The 25,930-nt window shown below is 43.7% G+C and overlaps 1 protein-coding gene across 1 annotated transcript in view; it reads right to left on the reverse strand.

Annotated features, from left to right (window-relative positions):
- antxr2a (ANTXR cell adhesion molecule 2a) overlaps positions 1-25,930 on the reverse strand; it is a gene marked incomplete at its 3' end in the record, with an annotated part of 142,731 nt that overhangs the window by 53,523 nt on the left and 63,278 nt on the right. The window contains exons 5-9 of the mRNA XM_084323138.1: positions 23,205-23,309; positions 17,584-17,652; positions 15,781-15,861; positions 10,144-10,204; positions 7,843-7,938 (exon numbers count right to left, since the gene is read on the reverse strand). Coding sequence (XP_084179264.1) covers positions 7,843-7,938; positions 10,144-10,204; positions 15,781-15,861; positions 17,584-17,652; positions 23,205-23,309 — 412 coding nt within the window. The remainder of the gene's footprint in view (positions 1-7,842; positions 7,939-10,143; positions 10,205-15,780; positions 15,862-17,583; positions 17,653-23,204; positions 23,310-25,930) is intronic.

Below are 25,930 nucleotides of genomic sequence, written 5' to 3' on the forward strand. Positions count from 1 at the left end.
CTCCTAACAGCTCCCCCCTCTCTCTCTCCTCCTAAGGGCTCCTAACAGCTCTTCCCCTCTCTCTCTCCTCCTAAGGGCTCCTAACAGCTCTTTCCCTCTCTCTCTCCTCCTAAGGGCTCCTAACAGCTCTTTCCCTCTCTCTCTCCTCCTAAGGGCTCCTAACAGCTCTTTCCCTCTCTCTCTCCTCCTAAGGGCTCCTAACAGCTCTTTCCCTCTCTCTCTCCTCCTAAGGGCTCCTAACAGCTCTTTCCCTCTCTCTCTCCTCCTAACAGCTCTTTCCCTCTCTCTCTCCTCCTAACAGCTCTTTCCCTCTCTCTCTCCTCCTAAGGGCTCCTAACAGCTCCCCCCTCTCTCTCTCCTCCTAAGGGCTCCTAGCAGCTCTTTCCCTCTCTCTCTCCTCCTAAGGGCTCCTAACAGCTCTTTCCCTCTCTCTCTCCTCCTAAGGGCTCCTAACAGCTCTTTCCCTCTCTCTCCTCCTAAGGGCTCCTAGCAGCTCTTTCCCTCTCTCTCTCCTCCTAAGGGCTCCTAGCAGCTCTTTCCCTCTCTCTCTCCTCCTAAGGGCTCCTAACAGCTCTTTCCCTCTCTCTCTCCTCCTAAGGGCTCCTAACAGCTCTTTCCCTCTCTCTCTCCTCCTAAGGGCTCCTAACAGCTCTTCCCCTCTCCCTCCTCCTAAGGGCTCCTAACAGCTCTTTCCCTCTCTCTCTCCTCCTAAGGGCTCCTAACAGCTCTTCCCCTCTCTCTCCTCCTAAGGGCTCCTAACAGCTCTTTCCCTCTCTCTCTCCTCCTAAGGGCTCCTAACAGCTCTTCCCCTCTCTCTCCTCCTAAGGGCTCCTAACAGCTCTTCCCCTCTCTCTCTCCTCCTAAGGGCTCCTAACAGATATTTCCCCCCCTCTCTCCTGCTAATGGCTCCTAACTAACGGCTCACTGACGGAGAATATGGTAGCATCTGTTCCCCATATGTGGCGTATGTTCCATAGTTGCGATAATGCCTGTCCATAATTATAAGGTGGCCTCCTGTTAGAAAGGTCTGGGCACAACACATGCAGAAGTCAATAAGGGAATAAATAGCGCCAGCGTGGGCGAAGTGAGGGAGGCTGAACTGAGAGAGGAGCTACAGGAACACACGTCTGTTCAGTCACATCCTGACCTGAGAGAGGACCTACAGGAACACACGTCTGTTCAGTCACATCCTGACCTGAGAGAGGACCTACAGGAACACACGTCTGTTCAGTCACATCCTGAACTGAGAGAGGACCTACAGGAACACACGTCTGTTCAGTCACATCCTGCTGACCTGAGAGAGGACCTACAGGAACACAGGTCTGTTCAGTCACATCCTGCTGACCTGAGAGAGGACCTACAGGAACACAGGTCTGTTCAGTCACATCCTGCTGAACTGAGAGAGGACCTACAGGAACACACGTCTGTTCAGTCACATCCTGACCTGAGAGAGGACCTACAGGAACACAGGTCTGTTCAGTCACATCCTGCTGAACTGAGAGAGGACCTACAGGAACACACGTCTGTTCAGTCACATCCTGACCTGAGAGAGGACCTACAGGAACACAGGTCTGTTCAGTCACATCCTGCTGAACTGAGAGAGGACCTACAGGAACACACGTCTGTTCAGTCACATCCTGACCTGAGAGAGGACCTACAGGAACACACGTCTGTTCAGTCACATCCTGACCTGAGAGAGGACCCACAGGAACACACGTCTGTTCAGTCACATCCTGCTGAACTGAGAGAGGACCTACAGGAACACACGTCTGTTCAGTCACATCCTGACCTGAGAGAGGACCTACAGGAACACACGTCTGTTCAGTCACATCCTGACCTGAGAGAGGACCTACAGGAACACACGTCTGTTCAGTCACATCCTGCTGACCTGAGAGAGGACCTACAGGAACACACGTCTGTTCAGTCACATCCTGACCTGAGAGAGGACCTACAGGAACACACGTCTGTTCAGTCACATCCTGACCTGAGAGAGGACCTACAGGAACACACGTCTGTTCAGTCACATCCTGACCTGAGAGAGGACCTACAGGAACACACGTCTGTTCAGTCACATCCTGACCTGAGAGAGGACCTACAGGAACACACGTCTGTTCAGTCACATCCTGCTGATCTGAGAGAGGACCTACAGGAACACACGTCTGTTCAGTCACATCCTGCTGACCTGAGAGAGGACCTACAGGAACACACGTCTGTTCAGTCACATCCTGCTGAACTGAGAGAGGACCTACAGGAACACACGTCTGTTCAGTCACATCCTGCTGACCTGAGAGAGGACCTACAGGAACACACGTCTGTTCAGTCACATCCTGCTGAACTGAGAGAGGACCTACAGGAACACACGTCTGTTCAGTCACATCCTGACCTGAGAGAGGACCTACAGGAACACAGGTCTGTTCAGTCACATCCTGAACTGAGAGAGGACCTACAGGAACACAGGTCTGTTCAGTCACATCCTGACCTGAGAGAGGACCTACAGGAACACACGTCTGTTCAGTCACATCCTGACCTGAGAGAGGACCTACAGGAACACACGTCTGTTCAGTCACATCCTGACCTGAGAGAGGACCTACAGGAACACACGTCTGTTCAGTCACATCCTGACCTGAGAGAGGACCTACAGGAACACACGTCTGTTCAGTCACATCCTACTGAACTGAGAGAGGACCTACAGGAACACACGTCTGTTCAGTCACATCCTGACCTGAGAGAGGACCTACAGGAACACACGTCTGTTCAGTCACATCCTGACCTGAGAGAGGACCTACAGGAACACACGTCTGTTCAGTCACATCCTGACCTGAGAGAGGACCTACAGGAACACACGTCTGTTCAGTCACATCCTGCTGAACTGAGAGAGGACCTACAGGAACACAGGTCTGTTCAGTCACATCCTGACCTGAGAGAGGACCTACAGGAACACACGTCTGTTCAGTCACATCCTGCTGACCTGAGAGAGGACCTACAGGAACACACGTCTGTTCAGTCACATCCTGACCTGAGAGAGGACCTACAGGAACACAGGTCTGTTCAGTCACATCCTGACCTGAGAGAGGACCTACAGGAACACAGGTCTGTTCAGTCACATCCTGACCTGAGAGAGGACCTACAGGAACACAGGTCTGTTCAGTCACATCCTGACCTGAGAGAGGACCTACAGGAACACACGTCTGTTCAGTCACATCCTGCTGAACTGAGAGAGGACCTACAGGAACACACGTCTGTTCAGTCACATCCTGACCTGAGAGAGGACCTACAGGAACACACGTCTGTTCAGTCACATCCTGCTGACCTGAGAGAGGACCTACAGGAACACACGTCTGTCACGATTCGTCGACCATGTCGATGTAATCGACGATGAAATTGCGTCGATTTGCATATTCATGATCGACGCATCGTATTGTTGTTACTTGTAAGCCTGTTGCGGTGGAAATGGGCCCGTCTCTCTCCCCCTCTCTCTGTACGTTCAATGATTTGAAGTAGCGTTACACTATAAAAACGAACTAGATAGTTGATGATAATAAATATTTCACTTCATTAGCAAAAATATTGTAAAATCATTAAGTCTGCTATAAGCTATTCTCCCTCTCTCTTGTGTGTGTGTGTGTGTGTGTGTGTGTATAGATGTACTATATGCTACTCTTTTTTACATGGATTAGGCTAATTAGCTTTAACAATCCTGATTCCTGAGCCTAATTTATTCAAAGGGAAGATATTGATTTAAATGTGTATATAGTCTATACATAAAACAATTATTTGAATCATATCTCCTGTGCTGGCACAAGCACTACCATAGCGTGGAGTGGAGAGATAACACACAATACATATAATAATTCATGGAGATATACTAAAAAGCTATTTATAATTTTTGACTAGCTAATCTCTGGCTAGTAGTTTTTTTAATCTAAAGCTAAAAAGTGAATTTTGTTGCCTGTTTTTCAGCTTTTAGCTACAGGCATGGATACATTTTATGTAATGATAAACAATGTCAGTAACAGGCGGTGTTGTGTTTTTTCAAGATAATAAAGTAGCTATAATGAGTCAATAGATAGAAAGTACTGTAGGTTACTCGCGTACAGTAGGCATCCACACTACACAGCATTTATAGACATAAATAAACTTCATGGCTCATCTCCTACTCTGGATATTCAGTAGGTGGTGTCAAAGAGGCAACTACCCATGTGACCTGAGGATACTAGTAAAACATTGCAAATATTCAATTGCAAATAGAATACAATTTTCTGGTAAATTAATCGTTAGTGACAGCCCTAGTTCAGTCACATCCTGCTGAACTGAGAGAGGACTACAGGAAGTCTGTTCAGTCACATCCTGCTGAACTGAGAGAGGACTACAGGAAGTCTGTTCAGTCACATCCTGCTGAACTGAGAGAGGACTACAGGAAGTCTGTTCAGTCACATCCTGCTGAACTGAGAGAGGACTACAGGAAGTCTGTTCAGTCACATCCTGAACTGAGAGAGGACTACAGGAAGTCTGTTCAGTCACATCCTGAACTGAGAGAGGACTACAGGAAGTCTGTTCAGTCACATCCTGAACTGAGAGAGGACTACAGGAAGTCTGTTCAGTCACATCCTGCTGAACTGAGAGAGGACTACAGGAAGTCTGTTCAGTCACATCCTGAACTGAGAGAGGACTACAGGAAGTCTGTTCAGTCACATCCTGAACTGAGAGAGGACTACAGGAAGTCTGTTCAGTCACATCCTGCTGCAGACTATTTCAGTCAACTGGTGAAATGTTGGACTAATCAGAGAGAGAGAGAGAGAGAGAGAGAGAGAGAGAGAGAGAGAGAGAGAGAGAGAGAGAGAGAGAGAGCGAGAGAGAGAGAGAGCAAGATATAGAGAGTGAGAGAGAGAGTGAGAGAGAGAGAGAGCGGGATAGAGGGAGATATATATATATATATATAGAGAGAGAGAGAGAGAGAGAGAGAGAGAGAGAGAGAGAGAGAGAGAGAGAGAAAGAGAGGGAGCGATATAGAGAGAGAGAGAGAGAGAGAGAGAGAGAGAGAGAGAGAGAGAGAAAGAGAGAGGGAGTGAGAGATAGAGAGAGAGAGGGAGCGAGAGATAGAGATATATAGAGAGAGAGGGAGCGAGAGAGATATAGAGAGAGCGAGAGAGATATATAGAGAGAGAAAGAGGGATTGAGATATATATATAGAGAGAAAGAGAGAGGGAGCGAGATAGATAGAGATAGAGAGAGAGAGAGAGAGAGAGAGAGAGAGAGAGAGAGAGAGAGAGAGAGAGAGAGAGAGAGAGAGAGAGAGAGAGAGAGAGAGAGAGAGAGAGAGAAAGAGAGGGAGAGAGAGAGAGAGAAGTCATCGCTTGGCACTCATCGATCCCATGAATCCCAAAGCCAAACAAACGCCTAAGCAGATTGGCTGCCGCTGCCAAATCCAGTTTGATTTGTGGAGAGAAGAAAAGAGATGTCTTGAGAGAACAGACTGCGGGCTCAGAATAAGGACCAGTGTGACCTACATAGATAAAGTCTTCCTCCTGAGCTCAGGGGGCCAGGGATTGTTGGGGCCACTCCCTTCCTGAGAGGAGCTTCCTCCTGCAGACCAAAACACTAGTGCAGGGGTGGCCAACCAGTCAGAGACTAAGAGCCACAAAAATTACTGTGGTACCACAAAGAGCCACACCATATATACCAGCGTTTCTCAACCTTTTTTTTCAGTCACGGCACCCTTCATGTGTTTATAGGTCTCACCCTCTGGCCTCTGAAGTTGCTAATGTCTTTTTTATTTGGGCCTCACAGGGTTAAAAGTACCCTGTGAGCCCCACGGTTGCAAAATTACAAAATCACTTTTAGCCATTTAAAAAAAGAATGTTTATTTAAAAAATGTTAAGCACATGTATAGTCAATTCGTCCTGTTGTTCAGCCTCACAATGCTATTTGATAGTAAATGTGTTTATATGTCCCACCCTCTGGCCTCTGAAGTTGCTAATGTCTTTTTAATTTGGGCCTCACAGGGTTAACCTCTTAAGCCCGAGATATACAGTAAAAGTGTATAATTTTCAGCATTACGTTTGTTTACCAATGATTTTAATTGTTATTAGTGAAATATAAGATTATAGAAATCTCAGGGCATTGAGTCGGAAACCGGCGCATATTGACAGGAGGAAGTGGCACAGCCAAAAGTGAGTGTAGTCTTTTGAAGGAAGAGACTCGGGGCTTTCGAATTTCGAAAAACTACCCTACCCAGCTCACACCAGCCCGTCAATCATCTGACTTCTGGATTAACGTTATTGCCATAAAACAGAACGCCATTGTTTTCTCTACCTTTCTGTGAACGTCTTGCAAAAAACGGTGTTGCAATACGATGAAAAATGGTGGAGAAATTTAAATTATAAAAAAGATGGCAGAATTCAGTACTGTATCTACAAAACCTTCTGTTTAATCATCTTCCCTTTATTCATTTGCTTAGATTTTTCAGGTCTGGTCAATTTTAGCATGGTGTTATTCACAGTCAAAGATAACATTTTTTTTTTAAATAGAATTGATATTCTCCTTTGGTTCATCACAATTTACTCAAGCCACACTATTTCTGACACTGATCCATATACTGTATGTCCCTAGATTCAGATACCAAGAACATGCGAATGGACCATTTAAAAAAATAAATGTAAATGTTTATTCTACGTCCTTATGGAATGAGTGACAAAAAAAAAGAAAAAAGTAAAAAATAAATAATAATAATAATAATAATAATAATAATAATAATAATAATAATAATAATAATAATAATAATAATAATAATAATAATAATAATAATAATAAAAAAACATTTTATATACTTTTTTTTTTATGGGTGGAAGAGCCACACATTGATGGGCAAAGAGCCGCATGCGGCTCGCGAGCCGCGGGTTGGCCACCCCTGCACTAGTGGGACGCCAGGATCACAGATCCCTTCTGTGTTAACCCTTTCACTGCCACACGACAGAAGGTTAACCCTTTACTATCAACGTCGGTTGTGTGATAGTAAAGGGTTAACCTTCTGTGTGTTGTCGCAGTGAAAGGGTTAACCGTTTGGTAGTGCGGCAGTGAAAGGGTTAAGAGATGTGGCTTATTATCTACTAGTCTACGCTGCAGAAAACACCCAAGAAAAACATTTTTGAAACAAGTGAAAAGGAGATCTGAAGATCTTCAAGATACTGTCGCTTGCTGTGAGGAAATCCTTGACATGAAGTTCAAGTTTAGTTTTATTTGTGACATATAAAGTACATTACAGTGAAATGCTTGGTTCTGTATGAGCCCCCTAGGAATGTGCTTGATACTGATGGTGCGCTGGTCCAGTACTTACTGATGGATGGTGCGCTGGTCCAGTACTTACTGATGGTGCGCTGGTCCAGTACTTACTGATGGATGGTGCGCTGGTCCAGTACTTACTGATGGTGCGCTGGTCCAGTACTTACTGATGGATGGTGCACTGGTCCAGTACTTACTGATGGTGCGCTGGTCCAGTTCTTACTGATGGATGGTGCGCTGGTCTAGTACTTACTGATGGTGCGCTGGTCCAGTACTTACTGACGGTACCCTGGTCCAGTACTTACTGATGGTGCGCTGGTCCAGTACTTACTGATGGATGGTGCGCTGTAATGGATGGTGCGCTGGTCCAGTACTTACTGATGGTGCGCTGGTCCAGTACTTACTGATGGTGGGCTGGTCCAGTACTTACTGATGGATGGTGCGCTGGTCCAGTACTTACTGATGGTGCGCTGGTCCAGTACTTACTGATGGTGCGCTGGTCCAGTACTTACTGATTGTGCGCTGGTCCAGTACTTACTGATGGTGCGCTGGTCCAGTACTTACTGATGGTGCGCTGGTCCAGTATGAAGCTGCAGACGACCCCCTCGTTGCTCCGTCCCGGGGCGAAGCCATTTCCTCTGAGGACGATCTCGAAAGACTCTTTGGTATAAGAACAGACATGGAGGAAGGAGAGATCATTGTGAGCAGGTGAGCAGGGCTCTTAACTCTTTCAGTGCCAGCAGGGGGCGCACGATTTAGTGCTTGAATGCCCACCATCCACTTCAATGTTAGTGTTAATATCGCCTAATCTATGTTTTAAATTATGGCTATGTGTCTAATCTGCCCGTCGCTTATCAATGACTCATTTTCCAGTCAACATTGTCAAAGCGGATTGTTTTTTTATCGGTTCATTTCCGTTTTATAGCATCTTGAAAAGCCCTCGTTTTCAAGGAAAATAAAAATATTCCATAATAAACCGAATACACAAAAACGTTCTATTTATGAATCGTTTTCAAATAAACGCTAGATTATCGATAGTGTATGTGTACGTATGCACGCTATATAGGCGATCTGATATCTGATCTGATATATTTCCTGATCGCTCGCACAGCCAAACAGCCACATCACACATAGGGGAAAAGCTTATATCTCCGTGAAAACAGGTCTGATTATCCTAAAACTGGTAAAATAGATTCCTTACCTGAGATCAGATGTTATCCAACAAGATTATTCCAATTCCTTATCGCCATTCCAAAAATCGATCCTTTTATTGATCCAACGCTACATACTGTAAACACATATTACACGCTGTTCTGATGGTCCACAATGACTGGGATCATCTCCGGTTACATGCGTGAGAAGTAAAATGTGGATTCCGGATTTATTTTTTCTCATCCATTTTCATTGAGTCCATTCCAAAAGGGTGCATTACCATCTGGTAGACGATAGGGGGCGCTTTTTTCACATCTGAGCTCCTGATGGGGCTGGTTTCCCAACAGTAGACTCGGTTGATGAAATATGAATTCAGATCGCTAATAAAAAGAAAATCACGCTAATTGTCGTGGTGGGCATTCAGGGGGCGGGCTGATAACACGTGTTATGTCGTGGCTGGCATCCAAAGTGTTAATGAACAGCTACAGATATATAAATACAGTATATAGATATATACAGTAGATATACAGTAGATATACCATACACAGGGCTCTTAATGAACAGCTATATACAGTAGATATACAGTAGATATACACAGTACACAGGGTTCTTAATGAACAGCTATATACAGTAGATATACACAGTAGTACACAGGGCTCTTAACTCATTCTGCGCCATCGCTTTAATCAATGGGAGGACGGGGATATTTGCGAGTGCTTAAAATATATCTTAAATTATGGCTATGGGTCTAATACACCCGTAGATTATCAGTGAGTTGCTTCCAGTCAACATGTACAAAACGGATTGTTTTTCATCCGTACATTTCCATTTTGAATATGAATATAGTTTTGGTGATTCTTAGTAATCCCAGGAAAAGACACAATAATAGCCCTTTAGTGGAATACACTAAACACGTTGTAATTTTTCGCCTGATTATCTAATCATCCTGAAATCAACGCTAGATCATCATTATTATCCTTCCTCATAATGAAAAGAGCCCTGGACCGCGGGTCTCCCCCGCCACCTCCTCCCACCCAACGGTAAACAGCCACACACACACACACAGATGCGATCGGAGTAGAAAGAAATATCAGATCAACGCAAGCTTTTATATGTTCTTACCTGGTATCTGATGTAATGCAAAAGAAATAATACAATTATCTGATCGCCATTCCAAATACTGCTCGTGGAGGTCCGTCCCACATTACCGAGCGTTACACATGAACGGGCGGGCGGGCTACCCGCTACGACGGTCATTTCATGTATGAACGACGAGATATAATAATGATAATCTAGCGTTGATTTCAGGATGATTAGATAATCAGCTGAAAAATTACAACGTGATGACTGGATAACAGTAAAATGCCTTTTTCTCGTCTTTTTCCTGGAATTACTCAAAAGCACCCAAACCATACTCAAAACGGTATAAAACGGAAATGTACGGATGAAAATCTGTTTTGGGCATGTTCACTGGAAGCAACTCACTGACAGTCGACGGCGTTATTAGACCCATAGATATAATATAAGATATATTTTAAGCACTCGCAAATGTCGCAGTCTAAAACTATATCCATTGAATAAAGACCTGGCGATGAAGGGGGATCAGCGCCCCCTGCTGCTGGCGGTCAATGTGTTAATGAACAGATATATACAGTAGATATACAGTAGATATACAGTACATGCTGAGTGACTGCAGCAGGGAGATCCACTCACGGTTCAGACACACGGTAGAAGGCTCCACTCTCTGGATCTCTGTGCACGACTGCTTTAATATCTGGAGAGGGAAGGAGGTGGAATGGATATGTTATTGTGCTGTGTATGTGTGTATGGGGGGGGGGGGGGGGGGGGGGGTAAATACATCCAGGCCCGGCCGTTATCGGCTCTGTCAAGTTTATAAAACAGATTAGGGAGCAACACCTGAGAGAAAGTGTCTGGTGTTTGATCAGGGGCCTGGCGGCCGGAGAGGCAGGGCTGGGTGTCGGCGGCGAGGGAGAGAGAGAGACCCAGTTATATCAGCCTTTATGGGAAAATTATGCAAGACTATTACATTGGTCCGTTCTATTAACAACCGGGGGGATTCTACATTATCATATAAAGAGCCCTATGAGCCCCACTGTCACAGCACTATCTGCGGGATCCAATAAATCAACAAAAGGACAAACTATGCAAATCCCCAAACACAATTGGTAAAAAGGAGCATATTAACCGCAATAGACGACACTTGAACCATTCATTTGACGTTGGGTAAAACTTCAATCTTCTGCGCGCGGCGCGCGCGCGTGTGTGTGTGTGTGTGTGTGTGTGTGTGTGTGTGTGTGTGTGTGTGTGTGCGTGCGTGCGTGCGTGCGTGTGTGTGTGTGTGTGTGTGTGTGTGCGTGCGTGTGCGTGTGTCTGTGTGTGTGTCTGTGGTGGAATGGTCTCTACAGCTGCCTTATTAAATATGATGGTTTGATCTGGAGTCATTAAAGGAGAGAGTAGAGACAGGTATACAGGTGAGAAGTCTAATTACAGAGCAGAGGTCTCAGCCAGGCTCACCACCAGCATCTATCTCTCTCTGGGATCGTCTTGTGACTCAAATATTTATAGGATTCTTTTTAGTGGGAAGAAGGGGCCATCATCATCCGCCGTCATCCAAATATCTCAAGATTAAATATCTCAGCCAACGCTCTAATTTGTGGGGGAAATCCGAGAGGATGACACCATGAGACTGAGCGACGACTAGCCTTTTCTGGAGCGGCTCAGAGAAGCCGTCTGGTAATCGGAAGGTTAGGGTTAGACAGTGTCTCAGGAGGTAGAGCAGGTCGTCTGGTAATCAGAAGGTTAGGGTTAGACAGTGTCTCAGGAGGTAGAGCAGGTTGTCTGGTAATCAGAAGGTTAGGGTTAGACAGTGTCTCAGGAGGTAGAGTCGGGTAATCAGAAGGTTAGGGTTAGACAGTGCCTCAGGAGGTAGTCGGTAGAGCTGGTCGTCTGGTAATCAGAAGGTTAGGGGTTAGAGAGTGTCTCAGGAGGTAGAGCAGGTCGTCTGGTAATCAGAAGGTTAGGGTTAGACAGTGGCTCAGGAGGTAGAGCGGCCATCTGGTAATCAGAAGGTTAGGGTTAGAGAGTGTCTCAGGTGGTAGAGCAGGTCGTCTGGTAATCAGAAGGTTAGGGTTAGACAGTGGCTCAGGAGGTAGAGCAGGTCGTCTGGTAATCAGAAGGTTAGGGTTAGACAGTGGCTCAGGAGGTAGAGCAGGTCGTCTGGTAATCAGAAGGTTAGGGTTAGACAGTGGCTCAGGAGGTAGAGCAGATCGTCTGGTAATCAGAAGGTTAGGGTTAGACAGTGTCTCAGGAGGTAGAGCAGGTGGTCTGGTAATCAGGTTAGTTGGTAATCAGAAGGTTAGGGTTAGACAGTGGCTCAGGAGGTAGAGCAGGTCGTCTGGTAATCAGAAGGTTAGGGTTAGACAGTGGCTCAGGAGGTAGAGCAGGTTGTCTGGTAATCAGAAGGTTAGGGTTAGACAGTGTCTCAGGAGGTAGAGCGGTCATCTGGTAATCAGAAGGTTAGGGTTAGACAGTGTCTCAGGAGGTAGAGCTGGTCGTCTGGTAATCAGAAGGTTAGGGTTAGACAGTGGCTCAGGAGGTAGAGCAGGTCGTCTGGTAATCAGAAGGTTAGGGTTAGACAGTGTCTCAGGAGGTAGAGCGGCCATCTGGTAATCAGAAGGTTAGGGTTAGACAGTGTCTCAGGAGGTAGAGCAGGTCGTCTGGTAATCAGAAGGTTAGGGTTAGACAGTGTCTCAGGAGGTAGAGCAGGTCGTCTGGTAATCAGAAGGTTAGGGTTAGAGAGTGGCTCAGGAGGTAGAGCTGGTCGTCTGGTAATCAGGTTAGTTGGTAATCAGAAGGTTAGGGTTAGACAGTGTCTCAGGAGGTAGAGCAGGTCGTCTGGTAATCAGAAGGTTAGGGTTAGACAGTGTCTCAGGAGGTAGAGCGGTCGTCTGGTAATCAGAAGGTTAGGGTTAGACAGTGTCTCAGGAGGTAGAGCGGTCGTCTGGTAATCAGAAGGTTAGGGTTAGACAGTGGCTCAGGAGGTAGAGCAGGTCGTCTGGTCACCTTGCATGGTCGCCTCCGCCGTCGGTGAGTGAATGTGTGAGTGAATGTGTGAGTGAATGAGTGAGTGAATGAGTGAGTGAATGTGTGAGTGAATGTGTGAGTGAATGTGTGAGTGAATGAGTGAGTGAATGAGTGAGTGAATGAGTGCGTGAATCTGTGAGTGAACGGGTGAATGTGAGGCATAAATTGCAAATCACGTTGGATAAAAACGCTATATAAATCCAGTCTATAATCTATAATAATGAGGTGTAAAGTGAGGATCTCTCTCTCATGATATCCGTGACGTTTCTCTTCATGGTGCAGACGGATGCAGAGCTGCACACACTGTGACTGTGGAAGTGTGGGGTTAACACGTACAAAAGCAACATACACGCATTATTGCAAACTACATAATACACCATGTAGGATTATGTGAGCACACTAACATGCTGTGTGGAAAGACAGTTGAAGTTCATGGATCTGACAGCAACAGTACATGTGTTTTTTGTTTGTTTGTTTATTTAAAGTGTGATTGTTGGGACATGCTGGATAGGCACCTGCATGTTGATTATGTATAAATGTTACGTGTAAAGTTGAGAAAACAGTATGGTAATTATTTAAAGTAAGATTTGATCAAAACTAAGGTTAATATTGAAGTTGTATATGATGAACTTGAGGGTCATTATTTAGGTCATAAGAAAGGAGATAGGTACAGTATATGGTCAGCCCTAACTATTTGTTACATGTTTGAAATTAAATCTATTCTATACTATTATTATTTAAATTGTTTTTATTGTTTTTTTTAAGGTTCAACAACATTATATACATACATACATACATACATACATACATACATACATACATACATACATACATACATACATACATACATACATACATACATACATACATACATACATACATACATGACTACATATAACCACACAATACCTAAAATAAATGAAAAATACAGTAAACAAAAAGAGAAAAAGAAAAATAATAATAATAAAAGAAAATTGCATCGTTCTTATACAGGTTGTCACTTGCCATACAGAAATTGCCTATCTAATAAATTACCGTCTTATGCCTAAACATCTTCATCCGGGAATTTTAGATTAAAACTATTCTATACTATTCAAGTATGTTGCGCATTAAAATAAACACCCAGTCAACTCCGTCCAACGCCGGTCCTGCTGTTGCACAACGCCTGCCTGTCACCAGAGCCAACGTGCGGATCCTGCCGCCAGAGCTGCACAGATGATGTCAAATCCCTGAAATCCAAGTGAGGAGGAGGCCAACTATCGGGCGGCCAACATTACTAATCAGTTGAGAATGCTCTGCCTCTCCCCTGGACCCTGACTGAGTCATCCGGCTGGACGCCTGGGACGCAGTTTAGCTGAGCTGATGATCCACAAGGCCAGAACACAGACAAACAGTCCTAGTAGCTGTTTGCAGTACAACAGTATTTATATGTTTCTAGTACAACAGTATTTATATGTTTCCAGTACAACAGTATTTATATGTTTGCAGTACAACAGTATTTATATGTTTGCAGTACAACAGTATTTATATGTTTCCAGTACAACAGTATTTATATGTTTGCAGTACAACAGTATTTATATGTTTCCAGTACAACAGTATGTATGTTTCCAGTAAAACAGTATATGTTTGCAGTACAACAGTATTTATATGTTTCCAGTACAACAGTATTTATGTTTCTAGTACAACAGTATTTATGTTTCCAGTACAACAGTATTTATGTTTCCAGTACAACAGTATTTATGTTTCCAGTACAACAGTATTTATGTTTCCAGTAAAACAGTATATATATGTTTCCAATACAACAGTATTATATGTTTGCAGTAAAACAGTATAGTAATTTGTCCAGTACAACAGTATGTATATGTTTCCAGTACAACAGTATTTATATGTTTCTAGTACAACAGTATGTATATGTTTCTAGTACAACAGTATGTATATGTTTCTAGTACAACAGTATGTATATGTTTCCAGTACAACAGTATATTAATGTTGCCAGTAAAACAGTATTTATATGTTTCCAGTACAACAGTATATTTATGTTTCCAGTAAAACAGTATATTAATGTTGCCAGTAAAACAGTATTTATATGTTTCCAGTACAACGGTATATATATGCCTAATACATGTAAAAAAGAGTAGCCTATAATCAAATGTATAAACACACACACACACACACACACACACACACACACACACACACACACACACACACACACACACACACACACACACACACACACACACACACACACACACACACACACACACACACACACACACACACACACACACACACACACACACACACACACACACACACACACACACAGAGAGAGGGAGAGTGGCTTATAGCAGACTTAATGATTTGACAATGACAATATTTTTGCTAATGAAGTGAAATATTTATTATCATCAACTATCCAGTACGTTTGTGTGTAACTTTTGGCTACTTCATTGATCATCATCATTGAACGTACACTATAGGGAGGTGTGTAGTCTGACGTCACTTTGGACCGCCCGCGAGGTCCACCCATATAGGGAGGTGTAGTCTGACGTCACTCTGGACCGCCCGCGAGGTCCACCCGTATAGGAAGGTGTAGTCTGACGTCACTCTGGACCGCCCGCGAGGTCCACCCGTATAGGGATTCATCATTGGGAAAATGGATTATCGGCTATTGTAACAATTCTGCCTCATGAACATTGGCAAGCTTTCCATTTTTGCACAAAATGAGTTCCCTTCTATCACTAACAGACAGTATTGTTTAAAATGTTTTGGTTGAAATTGAATTCGACGATTTCTTTTTATGATGAATTGCGAATATTTTCATGTTGAGCTATAGATTGTGGATGAATACGCACAGAAAGGTACACCATGCAAATGTTCATGCTTTATTTGTTTTAAATGAGACAATTTAGAAATGGGCAATGGGGGAAATACATTGTGTTTTCAAGATGGTGGACCGGCCAGAAACAGCAATAACGTAACCACTACACCTCCCTAATGGAACTCCACGAAACGAATTTCTCCTGTGTCTGTGAGCTATTTAGCTTAGCTCAGAGACATAAACATATTAAACCTTCCTGGTACACTGTGTAATTGTTTTAACTGAATGTATCTATGTTTTTATTTAAATTTAGCCGGTATTGTATTTGTTTTATTGAAATGAATACCATGTGCACATTCTCAATGCAGCTATGTTGTAAAAAACAAAAAACAAAACAAAGGGAAAGGAACAGAAACACTTACTGAGTTGATGACGCCTTTCAGAGCGTGGAAACCATCTTTAACAGGGAAGACTTGGTCTTTGGAATCAGCGATATCAGCAAGCTGTTGACATGTTAAGCAGCTGTCACATAAGCAAACAACAAGCGCTTCTCCTCATCTCTCTGCTATACTGTCTCCTTCCCTTTAATAGCATCAGAGAGACACGTGGCGGAAACAGAACAGACAATATTGGCTTTGTTTTGTATTAATCGCGTTGAAATGTTGGAGTGAACGCTATGAGAAGATGTACATTTATTTAAGGATATGTGATAAAGAGGAAGCAGTCTCACCTGCTTCTCATCAAAGTCCTCGACACCCACACAGTAAACATGTGATAAAGAGGAAGCAGTCTCACCTGCTTCTCATCAAAGTCCTCGACACCCACACAGTAAACATGTGATAAAGATGAAGCAGTCTCACCTGCTTCTCATCAAAGTCCTCGACACCCACACAGTAAACATGTGATAAAGATGAAGCAGTCTCACCTGCTTCTCATCAAAGTCCTCGACACCCACACAGTAAACATGTGATAAAGATGAAGCAGTCTCACCTGCTTCTCATCAAAGTCCTCGACACCCACACAGTAAACATGTGATAAAGAGGAAGCAGTCTCACCTGCTTCTCATCAAAGTCCTCGACACCCACACAGTAAACATGTGATAAAGATGAAGCAGTCTCACCTGCTTCTCATCAAAGTCCTCGACACCCACACAGTAAACATGTGATAAAGAGGAAGCAGTCTCACCTGCTTCTCATCAAAGTCCTCGACACCCACACAGTAAACATGTGATAAAGATGAAGCAGTCTCACCTGCTTCTCATCAAAGTCCTCGACACCCACACAGTAAACATGTGATAAAGATGAAGCAGTCTCACCTGCTTCTCATCAAAGTCCTCGACACCCACACAGTAAACATGTGATAAAGATGAAGCAGTCTCACCTGCTTCTCATCAAAGTCCTCGACACCCACACAGTAAACATGTGATAAAGATGAAGCAGTCTCACCTGCTTCTCATCAAAGTCCTCGACACCCACACAGTAAACATGTGATAAAGATGAAGCAGTCTCACCTGCTTCTCATCAAAGTCCTCGACACCCACACAGTAAACATGTGATAAAGATGAAGCAGTCTCACCTGCTTCTCATCAAAGTCCTCGACACCCACACAGTAAACATGTGATAAAGATGAAGCAGTCTCACCTGCTTCTCATCAAAGTCCTCGACACCCACACAGTAAACATGTGATAAAGATGAAGCAGTCTCACCTGCTTCTCATCAAAGTCCTTGACACCCACACAGTAAACATGTGATAAAGATGAAGCAGTCTCACCTGCTTCTCATCAAAGTCCTTGACACCCACACAGTAAACATGTGATAAAGATGAAGCAGTCTCACCTGCTTCTCATCAAAGTCCTCGACACCCACACAGTAAACATGTGATAAAGATGAAGCAGTCTCACCTGCTTCTCATCAAAGTCCTCGACACCCACACAGTAAACATGTGATAAAGAGGAAGCAGTCTCACCTGCTTCTCATCAAAGTCCTCGACACCCACACAGTAAACATGTGATAAAGATGAAGCAGTCTCACCTGCTTCTCATCAAAGTCCTTGACACCCACACAGTAAACATGTGATAAAGATGAAGCAGTCTCACCTGCTTCTCATCAAAGTCCTTGACACCCACACAGTAAACATGTGATAAAGATGAAGCAGTCTCACCTGCTTCTCATCAAAGTCCTTGACACCCACACAGTAAACATGTGATAAAGATGAAGCAGTCTCACCTGCTTCTCATCAAAGTCCTTGACACCCACACAGTAAACACGAGCGCCAAACGTCCGCGCTTTCTCCGCCTGCAGGTCATAGATGTGTAAATGTGTGTCCTCTAAAGGAATAACTCACTCTGAAACACAATATATCTCTGCTATTACAACGGTTCAGCCTCGAGCCTCTACACATCTCTCCAAAGAGTCTCCCTGACTCACTTAATGATGGCATCAAGACTCTTAATGATGTCATCAAGACTCTCTTAATGATGTCATCAAGACTCTCTTAACACTTTCAGAGCCCAAGCTTAATCTTGATTTACCGCTTGAATGCCCACCATCCACTTCAATGTTAGCGTTAACAATGCCTAATCTATGTTTTAAATTATGGCTGTGTCTAATCTGCCCGTCGCTTATCAATGACTCGTTTTCCAGTCAACATTGTGTCAAGCGGATTGTTTTTTTATCGGTTCATTTTCGTTTTATAGCATTTTGAAAAGCCCTCGTTTTCAAGGAAAATATAAATATTTACTGGAATATTCTAGAATACACAAAAACGTTGTAATTTTTTCGGCCTATTTATGAATCGTTTTCAAATAAACGCTAGATTATCGATAGTATATGTGTACGTATGCACGCTATATAGGCAATCTGAAAAATCGATTCTCTGATTTCCTCAAAGCGATCGCCCCCACACACACACATAGGGCGAACGCTGAGATCTCAGCGAATACAACTCTGATTATCCCAAGACTTGTAAAATAGATTCCTTACCTCAGATCAGATGTTCTCCAAAAAGATCATTCCAATTCCTGATCGCCATTCCAAAAATCGATCGCTTTTATTGACCCAATGCTACATACTGTACACATGTATTCCACGCTGTTCTGAGGCTCCACAATGAATCCGACCGGCTCGGGTTACATGCCTGAGAAGTAAAATGTGGATTCCGGATTTTTCTTTTCTCATCCATTTTCATTGAGTCCATTCCAAAAGGGTGCATTACCATCTGGGAGACGATAGGGGCGGTTTTTTCACATCTGAGCTCCTACAGGGGCTGCATACCAACGGGAGACTCGGTTGATGAAATATGAATTCAGATCGCTAATAAAAAAAATTAAACGCTAATTGTCGTCGTGGGCATTCAGACATTGGGCTGATAAAACGTGTTATGTCGTTTTTGGGCATTGAAAGTGTTAATGATGTCATCAAGACTCTCTTAACACTTTGATTACCAGCCATGCGGTGCGCCTTACCCCTGTTGAATGCCACCACCCACTTCAATGATAGCGCTCTCATATTTGTGAACGCATAAACTATATCTTAAATTATGGCTATATGTCTAATCTGGCCGTCGCTTATCAATGACTTGTTTGCAGTCAACATTGTTGAAACGGATTGTTTTTTTTAATAGGTTCATTTCCGTTTTATACCATTTTGAAAAACCCTCGTTTTCTTGAAAGTTTCAGGAAGATATAAAGATTCTGTGATAAACGCCCTTTACTGGAATATTCTGGAATACACAAAAAACGGTGGAATTTTTCGGCCTATTTATGAATCGTTTTCAAATAAACGCTAGATTACCGATGGTATATGTGTACTTATGCAGGCTAGGGAAGCGAGCTGAAAAATCGATTATCTCATTTCCTGATCAGCACACACACACACACACACACACACACACACACACACACACACACACACACACACACACACACACACACACACACACACACACACACACACACACACACACACACACACACACACACACACACACACACACACACACACACACACACACACACACACACACACACACAGAGATATCTCTGTGAAAATAGCTGATTATCCCAAGACTGGTCAAATAGACTCCTTACCTCAGATCAGATGTTCTCCAAAAAGATTATTCCAATTCCTGATCGCCATTGCAAATATCGATCGCGTTTATTGATTCAGCGCTGGGTACTGGAAATATGTATTACACGCTGTTTTGCGGCTCGGCAATGACTTGGATCGTCTCGGATGGCTTGCCGGAGAAGTAAAATGAGGAAACTGGATTTCCCCCCCCCCCATGTGTTTCATTCAGTCTAATCCAATGGGGTGCAGTACAACAGGGCGAGACGATAGGGGGCGGTATTTTCCCAATGTAGCTCAGAGAGAGTTTGCAGCACTAACGTGAGACTAGATTGATGAAATATGATAATGATAATAATAATAAAAAGACAAAAAAACGCTATTTGTCGTCGCTGGCACTCAACGGTCGGCATGAACTAACGACATATAGCGTTGTTGGCACTCAAAGTGTTAATGATGGCATCAAGACTCTCTTAATGATGGCATCAAGACTCTCTTAACACTTTCAGTGCCAGCAGGGGGCGCACGATTTAGTGCTTGAATGCCCACATCCACTCCAATGTTAACGTTAATATCGCCTAATCTATGTTTTAAATTATGGCTATGTGTCTAATCTGCCCATCGCATTATCAATGACCCATTTCCAGTCAACATTGTCGAAGCAGATTGTTTTTTTATCGGTTAATTTCCGTTTGATAGCATTTTGAAAAGCACTCGGTTTCACGGAAAAAAGATGACATGTTTTTAAATCATTAAATGGCACGGCTCCCTCCTATCTGTCCGAGCTCCTGCACCGCCACACCCCCCACCGATCCCTCAGATCAGCTGACCAGATGCCATTGGTGGTACCCAGAACCAGGCTCAAGACTAGGGGAGACAGAGCTTTCTCCACCGCAGCGCCTAGACTGTGGAACAGCCTCCCCCTCAGCGTACGGGCCGCCCAGACCGTACAGGCTTTTAAATCACTCTTGAAAACCTACCTGTTCTCCTTGGCCTTCCCCCCTACTTAACCACCACTAGACCCCTGGCCCTTCTATCCTCTTTGTTTTACTGTGTCCTACCAGTTTTTATTACTTTCATTGCTTTATTATGTTTTTAATCCTATATCTTGCACCATATTGTTTTGTTTTTGTTGCTTTCATTGCTTTGCTATGTTTTTTTTCTTCTTTCTTTTAATCTTATACCTTGCCTCACACTATTTTGTTTTTATCAACTTGCTTGTGAAGCACTTTGGTGTCAGCTGCCGCTGCTTGGAAATGTGCTATACAAATAAAACTGACTTGACATTCTATGATAATCGCCCTTTACTGGAATATTCTAGAACGTTGTCATTTTGCGGCCTATTTATGAATCGTTTTCAAATAAACGCTAGATTATCGATAGTATGTGTACGTGTGCACGTTAGTGCCGCGCGCTGAAAATCGATTAATTTCTCTCAGTACCTGATCACTCTTCGAGTCAAACAGCCATATCACATAATCACATAAAAGCTTATATCTCCGTGAAAACGGGTCTGATTATCCTATCTGTCTTTTTTTCTTCACATCTGAGCGCCTGGAGTGGCTGATTTTCCAACGGTAGACTTGGTTGATTAAATATGATTTCAGATCGCTAATAAAAAAAAAGAGAATTCTCGTGAGTGGGCATTCAACCCGCGGGGGGTAAACCCGAGAAAACTCGGGTTGGGCAATTAAAGTGTTAATGATGTCATCAAGACTCTCTTAATGATGGCATCAAGACTCTCTTAATGATGGCATCAAGACTCTCTTAATGATGGCATCAAGACTCTCTTAATGTCATCAAGACTCTCTTAATGATGTCATCAAGACTCTCTTAACACATTGGATGCCACGGACGCGTTTTGTCGTTAGTTCATGCCGACCTTTGAGTGCCTCCGACGCTATATAGCGTTTGTTTGTCTTTTTTTTTTTATTGGCGATTTGAATTCATATTTCATCAATCGAGCCTCGGGTTAGTGCTGCAGAGTCTCTCTGAGCTCAATTGGGAAGATACCGCCCCCTATCGTCTCTCCCTGTGTAACTGCACCCCATTACTTTACACTGATGCAGGGGGAGTGGCCAGTTTGCTCATTTAACTTTTCCGTCAAGCCAACTGACGGATCGATTGTGCTCACCGGCCCGGAAAACGCGTGGATTATGTATTTACAGGACCCAACACTGTAATCAATAAGCGTGATCGATATTTGGAATGGCGATCAGGAATTGGAATAATATTTTTGGATAACATCTGATCTCTGGTAAGGAATTTATTTTACCAGTCTTAGGATAATCAGAGCTTTTTTCACAGATATATCAGCGTTTGCCATGTGTGTGTGTGTGCGCGGTGATCGCTGATGAGGAAATGAGAGAATCGATTTTTCAGCCCGCCTCTATAGCGTGCATAAGTACACATATACTATCGATAATCTAGCGTTTATTTGAAAACGATTCATAAATAGGCCGAAAAATTACAACATTTTTGTGTATGCTAGAATATTCCAGTAAATGCCTTTTATCACGGAATCTATATATTTTCCTGGAAAACGAGGGCTTTTCAAAATGCTATAAAACGAATTAACGATTAAAAAACAATCCGTTTCGACAATGTTGACTGCAAACAAGTCATTGATAAACGACAGGCAGATTAGACACACATTTAAGAGAGAGATTATGCGTTCACAACGCTATCATTGAAGTGGGTCCTGGCATTTAACCATGTTTCTCATGTTAATGGCTGGCACTCAAACTGTTAATGATGGCATCAAGACTCTCTTGCTGTTGCTGACATTTTAAGTTAAAATTATATAAATAATATAGATCATATAAAATAATATAAATCATGTTAAAATCAAATAAATACTATAAATAATATGAAATAATGTAAATAATATAACATTTTGAACATTCAATTGAGTGTTTTCCTGAACAAACATGGCACTGACTGAGTAGTAGTTTTAGGACTCTCAACAGTTTTGCACACATTCATTTAGTTTGACAGTTATTGGGCGTGAGATGATGTGCAAAATAAATCAGCATTGTTTTTTGGTGAAGTGCACCTTTATTGTAGGTATGTTTGTATGACTTTCTTTCAGTCATGTCATAGAATTGCATTGTTCTTACTTTCTTTACTCATACAATAACTCACATAATATAATAATTTACAGAATTGCAACCTGGGTCTTATTTCAGTGGAATACCCTTTTAAAGAGTTTGATTTGCTTAACCCTTTTACTACCACCCTTTTGTAGTGTGCAGGGGTGCAGTGGTAATATCAGAAGTGGTGGGATGGTGGGGATGACGCCACGTGCATGCGCATAAATGTTCCCTCGTGTGCGCACAGAACAGCTCCGACCAGCATTATGATTAGAATGAGTATTATGCATAAATAGTAGGAAAGATGTTTGTATAGGAAATTACTAGTTTTAGTTTCGTTTTTGTAAATATTGCCTTGAAATAGAGAAATAGAGAATTTGTGTGTGCGTGCACGTGCATGCGCGTGCACATCTGTGCGCGACTGTGCGTACTTCTGCTCAGAAAAGTGGTGGGATGGCGTGGTACCGCATGGGACCACCACTGCACCACTGGTAGTGTGGTAGTGAAAGGGTTAACCTGCAGTCGTGTGGCAGTGAAAGGTTAACCGTCTGTAGTGTGATAGTAAAGGGTTAACCTTCTGCAGTGTGATAGTAAAGGGTTAACCTTCTGCAGTGTGATAGTAAAGGGTTAACATTCTGTAGTGTGGCAGTGAAAGGGTTAAAATAGACAATTCCACAACGTGGCGCTCACCTCCTTCACTGTATAATCTGCGATGTGAGGGCCGAGCTTTCCATCGGTCAGAGCCAGGATGATGCTTGAGGATTTGGTTGTCTGTTTTCGTATTTGTTCCGAAGCCTGTAGGTTAAAGAAACTCCTGAGCTCCTGAACTGACCCGCATGCAGAAATTAACAATAAATAAACAAAGTGAAAGGAACATGGAGGAACTGAGGTCACAGATTATGGTTTAATTTATAAGTTGCAGTGGAGGCTAACTGTAGGAGCCATGTTGCCCCATTAGACATGCTAATTCATGAGCAGATGATAGTGGAGGCGAGGAGGAGGTGAAAGAGACGTTTCTTCTTTCAATATGCTTTCAAACACAGAGCGGTTATGATACCTCCCTCAAGTTTTGCTTGTACAGAAGTATCAACGCAAATACTTCTACGGTAAACACCTCCCTGTCCCTCCACTGACCACCTCCATCACAGCTGTCTTCATGTCTGTATCCACTGACCACCTCCATCACAGCTGTCTTCATGTCTGTATCCACTGACCACCTCCATCACAGCTGTCTTCATGTCTGTATCCACTGACCACCTCCATCACAGCTGTCTTCATGTCTGTATCCACTGACCACCTCCATCACAGCTGTCTCCATGTCTGTATCCACTGACCACCTCCATCACAGCTGTCTCCATGTCTGTATCCACTGACCACCTCCATCACAGCTGTCTTCATGTCTGTATCCACTGACCACCTCCATCACAGCTGTCTTCATGTCTGTATCCACTGACCACCTCCATCACAGCTGTCTCCATGTCTGTATCCACTGACCACCTCCATCACAGCTGTCTTCATGTCTGTATCCACTGACCACCTCCATCACAGCTGTCTCCATGTCTGTATCCACTGACCACCTCCATCACAGCTGTCTTCATGTCTGTATCCACTGACCACCTCCATCACAGCTGTCTTCATGTCTGTATCCACTGACCACCTCCATCACAGCTGTCTCCATGTCTGTATCCACTGACCACCTCCATCACAGCTGTCTTCATGTCTGTATCCACTGACCACCTCCATCACAGCTGTCTTCATGTCTGTATCCACTGACCACCTCCATCACAGCTGTCTTCATGTCTGTATCCACTGACCACCTCCATCACAGCTGTCTTCATGTCTGTATCCACTGACCACCTCCATCACAGCTGTCTTCATGTCTGTATCCACTGACCACCTCCATCACAGCTGTCTTCATGTCTGTATCCACTGACCACCTCCATCACAGCTGTCTTCATGTCTGTATCCACTGACCACCTCCATCACAGCTGTCTCCATGTCTGTATCCACTGACCACCTCCATCACAGCTGTCTCCATGTCTGTATCCACTGACCACCTCCATCACAGCTGTCTTCATGTCTGTATCCACTGACCACCTCCATCACAGCTGTCTCCATGTCTGTATCCACTGACCACCTCCATCACAGCTGTCTTCATGTCTGTATCCACTGACCACCTCCATCACAGCTGTCTTCCCTGTCTGTATCCATTGACCACCTCCATCACAGCTGTCTTCATGTCCCTCCATTGACCACCTCCATCACAGCTGTCTCCATTGACATAAAAAATTTCAATTGTACAAGGTCCTAAGCGTCATGCATCATCATCTGCTGGTGACCGGAGGGGGGGGGGGGGGGTTTATAAGTCAGTGGCCGACGTTAAATCATTCATGTAGTATGGGCGATACATAGATCACAGCAGTTTATATGGATCATAATATTCAAACACGCTGAAACTTACCGCATCTTCCTCTGACCGTTGGGTGTCCAGCGTGGAGCAGAAAGTTCGCAATTATGGGATGTTGATATATGCGATCCATTTCCAGGTTGTATAATAATATATACGTCCAAATCATGTTGTTTATCGAGTTATTGGCAACGGATCGCTATCCATTGTGTCGAGCTCGAGTCCCGCGAGCGATAGCGAGTGGCCGGACCGAATATGGATGAGCACCACTTCGTGCCGCTCATTTCTTGTTTGGGCGATCCGCCGATCGGCCACCAGATGGCGCTCTTGAACCGTTGGAGAGTTGAGAGGAGATCAACAGGAGATCTCCAGTCTCCGTGGGTGAAATATGATTGCCATCACAGATTTTTGAAATATAGATCTCAAAGACGCCTTACAGCGTCATTGGCAGATTACGCATGGCGAGCAATGACGTGGTAACACGTTCTTGGCGAGAAAAGGGTTAAGAGTGACTCCCGCTATAAGATTGTGATGAAAAGATCAGATTCCATGTGATTTGTGCTGTTTCAAGGTCAAGGTCAAGTTTATTATTATGTCCCAAACTGGGCAATTCATGTTACAGCAGATAAATAGGAGCTCCAAAAAGACACAGCAAACATACATAACAAGAAGAACACAGACAGACATGTACAGCACATGGTCACAGGCAGGGCCGGACTGTGTAAATAATTCATACCGGGAGATATAGCGCGAAATATAGCCCCAGTCAGGCCACTTTTTAAGCGGGGGGTCTGGGGGTCCCCCACCAGGAAAATGTTAGTTACAAAGACTTAATTTCCTGCATTCTGGTGAATTTTAGTGCATGTGAATCACAAACTAATGAGCCAACAATTGCTTAGTACGATGTACTGTTATGAACCTCAAATAAAACTGTTGTGGCACTAGCAATGCTACTCTCTCCACCTTCAAAAAGAAAAAAGCAAGAGCACAACATATTTTTCTATTTACT

The sequence above is a fragment of the Notolepis coatsorum genome (assembly GCF_963971535.1).
Source record: "Notolepis coatsorum genome assembly, chromosome: 10".
NCBI lineage: Eukaryota > Metazoa > Chordata > Actinopteri > Aulopiformes > Paralepididae > Notolepis > Notolepis coatsorum.